At 45.0% G+C, this 9,258-nt stretch overlaps 1 protein-coding gene across 1 annotated transcript; it reads left to right on the top strand.

The window, feature by feature from the left end:
- Positions 1–4,112: 4,112 nt before the first annotated feature.
- On the top strand, positions 4,113–5,177 carry CX3CR1 (chemokine (C-X3-C motif) receptor 1). The gene has a single exon (XM_010570649.1). The coding sequence runs from the start codon at positions 4,113–4,115 to the stop codon at positions 5,175–5,177; it is 1,065 nt and encodes a 354-aa protein (XP_010568951.1).
- The last annotated feature ends 4,081 nt before the right edge of the window (positions 5,178–9,258 follow it).

Here is a 9,258-nt window from a genome sequence, read left to right as displayed (position 1 = left end):
GAAATCTGGAGAGAGAGCAAAGCGGTTGAGCAGTTCCATGAGAAGCAGAAGTGAATCTACTATTTCCTGTAGTCAGCAAGGGAAAATGTCTGGTGGAGGGACCTCACAGCCCTGCAGTCCTTCTTCAGTGTCCTCTATGTTCTTCAGTTCACTTTGTCCCTTAGGTGAACATTTGTCATAAGCACAAGAGAGCAAACTGGGTTGAAACTGACAGCGAGAAGACTATAGCATGCACTGTGGTGGGCTTTGTGAGGCTGACAGAGAATACCTGGCAGGGACGGATGGAGGACGGGCAGAGCTTAGTTTCCTCACTTTAGGGTGCAAGAAAAATTCATCACGTTAGGCCTACCTGGCATGGGCTGGGGTTTGGGAGCGCTTTGGAGTTTGCAGCCCACCTGTTGAGTAACATCAGCTTAAACTGAGCAAATTGGTATCAGAGGAGCTAAATATTCAAAAAGAACTGACAGCATTGCATATGCAGGATGTGTGGTGGTGGGAGGATAAGAGTGTGTGGCTGGTCATACACAAAATCCAGGAGCTAGAGAGTGAACAAGCCACAGATTGTGCCAGCAGTTTCAGATATCAGTGTCATTTTGGTAAGTGCAGTTTTCACTTGCCCCTGGATGTGCTATGCAGCTACTTGTCCTTCCCGTTGGCGTGGGTACATGGGCTTTGCAACCACCTATCCAAGAGTAAAGGAAATAATTTGCTACTGTAGAAATAAACGATCCCCATCAGTGAGCTAGAGGAGATTACCTGACTGAAAAGGTACTTCAGGAAAAATCCCAACCCAAGTGATGTTCCTCTTTACTTCAATAAGGGCAGGAGTTCATCCTGCACCTCCACGTAAATGTGTTCCTGTGAAGAAGGTGGCCATTCCCACACCCAGCTTTCTCTCCAGGCAATGCCAGTGGGTACAGCCTGTGCAGAAGTCTGCCAGACCTGAGGGCTACCCTGTGGTGGGAGCCGCGTTTCCTTACATGTGTGAAATCCTCCCTGCGCCCAACAGAGTGCAATGGCTTGTATGGACACATATGGAAACTCTCCAGAGGAACAAGCTGCCTTTCTAGATATGAATTAAGGAAGCAAGCATGGGAAGGACCAGCACAGCTAGAGGCTCTCAGAGAGTAGAGTAAACTTTGCAAAGACAACGTGGCCTCTGTCCAGCTTTGTCGCAGAGTCACAAAGTTAGGACAGGACTTCTGGAAGTCTCTTGTCCAAACTCATGCTCAGAGCAGGGCCAGCTGAGTTTCAAGTACCTCCAGGGACAGAGATCCACAACCTCCCTGAAGCTCTGTCCTGGTGTTTGACCACCCTCACGGTGAAATTTTTTTTCCATGTAGTGAGTAAAAATTTCCCATGGCCGTTGCCTCTTATTCCTCTGAGGAAAGTTCTCTGCTTCACCTTTACACCTTCTCACTAGATCTCCCTTGAGATGTTTCTTGTCGAGGCTGATCAAACCCCGTTCTCAGCATCTTCTCATACACCAGGAGCTCCAGCTCCAATCATTTTGGTAGCCCTCAGCTACTGTACACCAGTGCTTCGGTGAAGAACCAGCTGTGGAGCACATCAACCTGCAGAGTAAGATGGAGGCTCTGGCACTGTGCAGATGGGTGCAGTAACAGCTCAGTCCAAGTAGCTGGGTGGGCTGGCGTAGCGACTCATATTCAGCACAAGAGACTTGGCATACCCCAACACTTCTTTTCATTTTAAAGGCACCTGTTGCGTACATTTAGGCACAGAAGAAGAGAAAGAAAACATCAGAATGGGAAGGCAGACAATGATGGGCTATTGGGATTATGTACGATGTCTCCGGCTCATTTCTGTGTCCCTCAACAGGGTAAATAAAGTAGGCTGGACAGACACATGAAGAGGTGAGGAACCTGTCACATATCTCAGTAGGCAACTCTAATTAGTTATCTCACCAGTGGAAAATCAGTATCTTGTTTGCAACTGCTGTCTGCTTCTGCCCCAGCACATAGGCATCTCCTATTCGTCCCCTTTAATTCTGCTGATGTCAGATTCAACATTAATTCTCCAGAACCTGGAGAATTAAACCGGGCTGCATGCAAGGGGCTGGACAGACTCTGCAGGCAGACTCAGCTCCCAGTTCAAATGGAAAGGCATTGCAAGAGCCGCTCAGCCCGTGGGTGTGCCTGCCTGCTGCAAACAGCCTTCCCTGCACCGTGCCTATGCCCTGAAACTACCAGTGCTGAGACAGCCCTTCTTCTAGCCCACTTTTCCTGTGCAAAACCACAAAGATTGTTTTCTAATGACTATGGGCACTTCTCATTTAAATGTTTTGGGGACAGCTAGGCTTTGAACTTTCAGAATAAGAAGATATTTTAAAATGGAAAGCCTGCATTGCCAACTAGCAAAAAAACCCTCTTTGAGAAATGGCTACAAAATAAGAGGCCAGAACTTCACGGCCTACACCACAAACGGCACTCTGGCAATGAGGCATTAGGAGAAAATGTCAATCTGGTCACAGTAGCCACCTACTGGGGCGTTTGTTGTAGTCACCACTACGTCATATGAAACCTCTTGGGCAAGGACTGTCTCACACCTCAGGACATCTTTATTTCATGTTTAATCTTGCAAGGCTTATTTAAACAGAGGCTATAAAAAATATTGCTATCAGTGAAACGTGGACATGTAGGCTGGGATTCCAGCTGCTTTGCTCAAAGCAGCAGGAGTGGGAGTAATTATACACCATCAGTGTCGACCACTGAGTAATGTGCCCATGCTCTCCTTACAGTCAAAAGGAGTTTCATCAACACTGTCAGCAGAGCCTGGAAAGTAGTCTGTCTTGTCTTTAAAGCAGAGTTGGCCTGACCTCTGTTGGATCGGATGCACTGCTCTTCATCGGCTGTATTGCCTACATCTCCCACTAACAGGAGATGTAAACATCTGTATTAGAGATAGCTTATGGTCACCGAACTAAGTCCCTTCTTTACAGTCAACAGGGGTTCCTGTAAGAAGATGGTGACACTGTGACCAGGTGGTAGTTATTAGTTGCAGTTTTGTTATCACTGACCTTTCCTTTCAGTCTCCGCTTTAACAGGCTGGTTTGGCTGTGTTGTCATCTCCCCGGGCTTCTGCAGTGTATCACACTCAATCTCCTTCATTTCCTGCAGCAAGAGCAAGTAACAGATACGCACAAGCTCTTTACCCCAGCCAGGGAGCAGACCAAATGCAGCAACATCTGCACCCCTCTAGGATTTTTGGTTCCCTGCAAAAAGAAATCTTTGCAGAGACTTGACCACCACATCCCAAGGGAGCGCAGAGGAACTGACGGGTGCGCCAAGGTATTAGATGTGCAGACCAGTGAGCCCAGAGGTCACACACCTGCACCCCATACTCTCTTTGGTTGCAGCCTCCAAGCTAACAAGCCCTGCCTCCAACCTGACTAACTCACAGCCAAGGCAGGAGCAGTCATGAGACACTTTGGCGCTTGAGGAAGAGGGTTAGTATAGTTTCTCTTCTTTTGACCATTTACAAAAAAAAACCTCATCAAAGATACGCTTGCTCCCAAGGGATGTCCCAGTGCAAACTTTGCTCCTCCCACATCAGCAAGCATCGGCTCAGATCTGACCAAACTGGGCATCTTACTGCATTTCCACCCCAGGGTTAACGTGTGGGGTGAGACTGGGCTCTTGGTGGTGTTGACAGGCACTGCATGCTGATCAACAGCTACATGTACAGTATCGTTTCCTGCTGAGCACTGCCCAATAGACTGGGAGGGTGCCTGCATTTCTCACACTGTGATGCACCACCTGCAGAGCTCAGTTAGTCAGATATCAGTTCGCTGCTGCTTCTGCTGCTCTTCCAATGAGCAGGGGTTTATTCAACAGCCCTTGAAATTCTCATTTATTTTTTCTTATCCTAAAGAGCTAATTTGCAGTGAAGCACAGGTAACAGCAGAGTCTGGGCTGTTGTTAGTAACTACCATCACCTCTGCAGTAATACCACTCTCACTAACCCAACAGTGGCAAAATCCTAAAGCGTGCGTGTTGATGAGGTCTCAGTATTTTACCATAGCAGATACTGCCTCTCTCTCTAACATTCTTCTCTTTTCCCTTTTCATGTTGCCTCTAGCCAGAAAATTCAGCATGACGGAAGCATTCACAGAAACGACAGCTGAATATGCTTATGACGAACATGCTTTTTCCTGCAATAAGACTGACATCCAAGAATTTGGGAGAATATTTCTGCCAATATTTTACATTGCAGTGTTTGCTCTTGGCCTCACAGGGAATCTAATGGTGGTTTTTGCTATTATGAAAGAAGGCAGTAAAAAAAGCATCACTGACATCTATCTCCTGAACTTGGCTATCTCGGACCTTCTCTTCGTGATCTCCCTCCCCTTCTGGGCTTCCAACACGGTCCGCGGATGGACCCTTGGGACTATTCCATGCACAGCTGTTTCCTCTCTGTATTACATTGGTTTCTTTGGGGGCATGTTCTTTATCACTGTTATCAGTATTGACAGATACTTGGCCATTGTCCAGGCAACATATTCTCTGAAATCCAGAACAGTGAAACATGGCTTTCTTATAACCTGCGGAGTATGGGCAATAGCAGTTTTAGTTTCAGTGCCACATTTTGTGTTCTCCCAGCTGGTAGAAAATGACTGCATTTCTGTCTTCCCCCAGTTGCTGGAGAACATCTGGCCAGTGTTCTGCAATGTGGAGCTGAACACCATCGGCTTTTTCATCCCAGTCTGTATCATATGCTATTGCTACTGTGGGATTGTCAAAACCCTGCTGACCTGCAAAAATCAGAAAAAAACACGAGCCATAAAACTGATCTTGGTTGTGGTGGTCGTGTTTTTTCTGTTTTGGTCCCCCTACAATGTACTGATTTTTCTAGAGACTTTAAGGCACTATGAGTTATTCACAAGTTGCAACCAAATTAAATCATTGGACTATGCGATGCACCTGACTGAAACCATTGCATTCAGTCACTGTTGTCTCAATCCTTTTATCTATGCCTTTGCTGGGGAAAAATTCAGGAAATACCTTTATCATCTCTGCTTAAAGTACTGTCCATTCCTGTGTTTCTGTGGTCCCTGCAGTCGCTACCAGGTCACCTATTCAGCTAGCTATGTAGAAAGCATTGTGAACAGCAACATAACCCTCAATACCAGTGACCAGGATGGCTCTGTCTTCGTCTAAAAGGCTCTGTGAAGAAGAAATGTATGTAAATATGTCTTCCGCAGGGCTAGCCACCACTCAGATTGCCATTACCCATATGAAGAGACTTAATGGCTGCACCAAACTACTGACATGCCTCTTGTTAAGCATTAAAATATTCTAAAATAGTAAAGATTTTAAAAACAAAAGCAGTACAATACGTCAAGGCTGAACATGGAATTGAATCAAGAGAGAGGAAGAGGGAAAGTAGAAGCAAAAGCAGCATTCTGTGCCTACAACAGGAGATGGTGAAGAATTTAAGGATAGGGAAGCTGTTAAACAGTTTCTTCATTGAAACTTGCGCATGTGTCAGTATATGCACGTGTGGTACAAATGTATATAGATGTAACCTCATTTTTTAAGGGAAGAGAGATCTCTTCAATGAATGATAGCTGACTGTTAGCAAAGGGGAATATTTTTGATAGTAACGGGGTATATTTTTGATGATATATATCCATATGGAAGTGATTTTGGGGGTTATTGATTGCAACAAATGTTTTACCTGTGGTTTCATACCTAATAAAATCCTACTGTTTAAAAAAAAAAAAAGTTATTTCTGAATATGTGTTCAGTGCCAACAATGCACTCAATGTTTGCAGCATGCAATAATCAGAGCAATGACCATCCTTAAGGATTTGGGACCTGACCTGGAGGTGATCCAAGCCAGCAGGCATATCTCCTGATTTCCATGGGTTGTAGCCTGAGCCAAAGGCCAGAGTTTGGTCGAGCCCTTCACCCAGCACATCCCCAAGTGCTCTGCTGAGCGAGGGGCTGCCAGCTTGATCAATAGACATCAGCACACACTGGGATAATGGGAACTGGAGGTATAGGTTTGGGTATCACTGTGCTTGGTCCAAATATGGCATGATCAAGCTGTGAATTGCTTGCAAAGCTTACTAAGTACATGCTTCACACACGTGCTCTGCTTGCCACACACTCTAAACACCGACTGAGTCTATACCATCACAGGCAACGGCTTTTGGGACAAAATAACCACTTGTCCATGCAGCTTATCATAACCTTCCTTAACCTTTGTGGCCTCCCCTACCACAGCTGATTTCCCCAGGGAAACCTGCAGCTGTACCCAGATTTCATGTGTCCCAAAGGACACATTTACCATGTGCACACCACAGCCTCCAAATATCCTTTTTACTCTTGCAGTGACAATGCATTGGGGGTGGAAAATGTCAATCAGATAACCGAGAGTCCTTCCCCAGGGGCCTCCCTGGGAAGCTCCTGCCATCATCTGTTGCAAAAGCAAAGGAAATTTTTGTTGGCACTGTGGACTGGAGTTAGGTGAATGGAAAAAGGACTGTTGCCATCTATGAAGCTGAGATCACCTTACAAGGAAAAATCAAGGACCAGTCTTACAAAACGAGTCCATGCCAGTGGGAGCCTATTTCTATACACTGATGGAACTGGCAATACATCAAATCTGAAGAAATGCTCTCACTTTCCAGCTAACACAAAAGAGTTGTTCTAGAGTATCAGTGGGAGGAGTAGGCCCTTTCTTTGTGGACCTTAGTATCACCCTGTTTCTAAGAAAGCTTGGAGGAGAGCCTCTCCATTTGTGGAGATTTTCCATATGCAATAATTCCACAAATATTAAATATTCCATTTTTTGCTACTGAACATTCAGCACACTCTACAGTATAAAAGCCCCTTTCCATAAAATGCCTTGTATTAGGTGTAAATGCTCAACTTTAAAAATTTCAGCTAGAAGTGGACTTCCAGACTCCAGACTTACTGTCTAAGATTAAATGTAGCATGGGTGTCACTTGAAATTACTTTTCAAAATGCAGTCTGCCTACGCAAGTGAGATAAGACAAATCTCTCTGTTCCCACCCCCAAGCAAGTGGTATTTTTAAAAAAATGGTATTTTTACAATATCTTTTTAAAGAAATGCTAAGATGTGCAGAAAGAAAGAGGAAGGTATTCTGAGACTAAACAAGCAGTCATCTATACGAAATCAGTCTGAAGAGGGTGGATTGCCAGGCTGAGCAATGTGATCTCACTTTGGTTTATTTAACTTCCTTTTATTTTCCAGACAATGGTGAGTTACTGAGTGGGAAGAGTAAAAGGCACCTTTAAATAGGATCCATGTGCTGTCTCCACAATGAAAGGTGCAAGCCCAGAGCTTTCTGCCAGCTCTCTAGGAAAGGAGAGCATTTTCCTGCCTCGCCCCAGTGGTTTCCCAGGAATCCCACCCATCACCAGCACAATGGACCACAGCACAAATGCCTTCCAGATGCATCTCTGCTGACAGTGCAGGCTTGCTACTCTGGGTCAAACTGCCTTGAAAGGTCTGGGTCCTCTGCAAGCTGCAAGGTATGAAACTGCATCTACAAAAATCCTTCAATTCCATCAAGGGCCCCTCCTGACAACCTACACTACTTCTGTCGTCTTTGCCACACTGTGCAATGGAAGACTTCCAAGGACTGTCAGCATAATATTGTCAATTTTTATGCCATGTATTTGCAAGTTATTATATAGAATTTGCTATTTACGTGCAAGGTCTTATTGCTCAATATTTGAGCATTTGTATGAAATTAAAAGCTTCGGGGGGGGTTCTGCAACAAATTGCTAGTTTATGCAGATGCCTCCTCATAGCAGAAGTGGTAAATCTTTGAAAACCGAAATCAACATTTCATTTTGTTTGCATTAGCAGGAAGAATTCTGTTGTAATTGTCTCTTTAAAAACTTCAGATTTCATGGAACATACTAGTGCCCTGAGGGCAACCAGTAAAAAACTTTACCAGGACTGGGTCCAGCTGCAGCTGAGATGGGCATTGCTGCTCCTCGCTGTACTGCACCATGCCAGCATGCACGGGGAGCTGCAGCCCCGCAGCTCCTGCCCACACCAAGCCTCTGTTGTGATCTGTGACAGCTAATATTGTGTAGTTTCCTGGGTTTCTGCTAATTTTATACATTACACTCCTTGACGTATTCTTTGTGCTATTCAAGCTTGACTGAAAGCCCACTGATGTCTCTCTAAGTCCCTCCACTGGACTTCCAGTTAATTGTAGCCTTTATTTAAAGATACTACTTCTCTTTCAAAACCTCTGCCACAGGAAACTGGTGCTTTCTAACTGCCCAGCTAGTTTACAATATACCCTTTTCTATGTACAGAACTAATGCTGCATATATCCTTAGGCTGGATCAACATATCCCTGAGGACCAGCAACATCCAGTCCCTACCCAGTACACATGAGAAAGTAAACCTACCTCTCAGTATGGGATAAAACCTTTTCATCTGCCATAAATTAAGGATAGACTCTTGCTTGCTTAGAAAGTCACAATTTACACATGAAAAAGCATACACACACACAGTCGTTCTATCTATCTATTGAATAGTATTTGGTTGTGCAAAAAGGAGGTCAGGAAATCCCTGGGTTTGGTGGGGGGATTGGGCTTTGGGGTTTTGAGCAGTGGTGAGCTATCTCTGCATCTTATTTTTTCATCATGATCAATCTTTTTCCTGTTTGAGAATCACACTGACACTTCACATAAATCTCTTCCCAGCTGGGTTGCAGTTTGAGGAACTAATAAAACCTAGATCCAAATTTTCTCAGCAGGTTCCCAACTATATAGAGGTGTAGTTGTACAGAGATGTACAGAGCTACACGATTGTGATGACAAGGTGGAGTGCTTATGGGTGAGGATGAGAGGGAAGGCCAATAAGGCAGCTATTGTGCTGGGAGTCTGTTATAGACCACCCAACCAGGTTGAAGAGACGGATGAATCATTCTACAAGCAGCTGGCAGTAGTCTCAGAATCGTGTGCCCTTGTTCTCGTGGGGGATTTTAACTTTCCAGATGTCTGCTGGAAATACAACACAGCAGAGAGCAAGCAGTCTAGGAGGTTCCTGGAGTGTGTGGAAGATAACTTCCTGACACAGCTGGTAGGTGAGCCAACCAGGGGAGGAGCCTTGCTAGACCTACTGTTTATGAACAGGGAAGGACTGGTGGGAGGTGTGATAGTTGGAGGCCGTCCCGGGCTTAGCGACCGTGAAATGATAGAATTCTCAATTCTTGGTGAGGCAAGAAAGGGGGTTAGCAAAACC

Source organism: Haliaeetus leucocephalus, unplaced genomic scaffold, assembly GCF_000737465.1.
Source record: "Haliaeetus leucocephalus isolate CR32 unplaced genomic scaffold, Haliaeetus_leucocephalus-4.0 Scaffold298, whole genome shotgun sequence".
In the NCBI taxonomy this organism is placed as follows: domain Eukaryota; kingdom Metazoa; phylum Chordata; class Aves; order Accipitriformes; family Accipitridae; genus Haliaeetus; species Haliaeetus leucocephalus.
The sequence above is the reverse complement of the archived record's forward strand: the minus strand, read 5'-3'. Positions and strand labels throughout refer to the sequence as shown.

What these genes read in the sequence shown, in the direction of transcription:
- CX3CR1 (XM_010570649.1), top strand. Translation starts at nt 4,113, where the DNA reads ATGACGGAAGCATTCACAGAAACGACAGCTGAATATGCTTATGACGAA.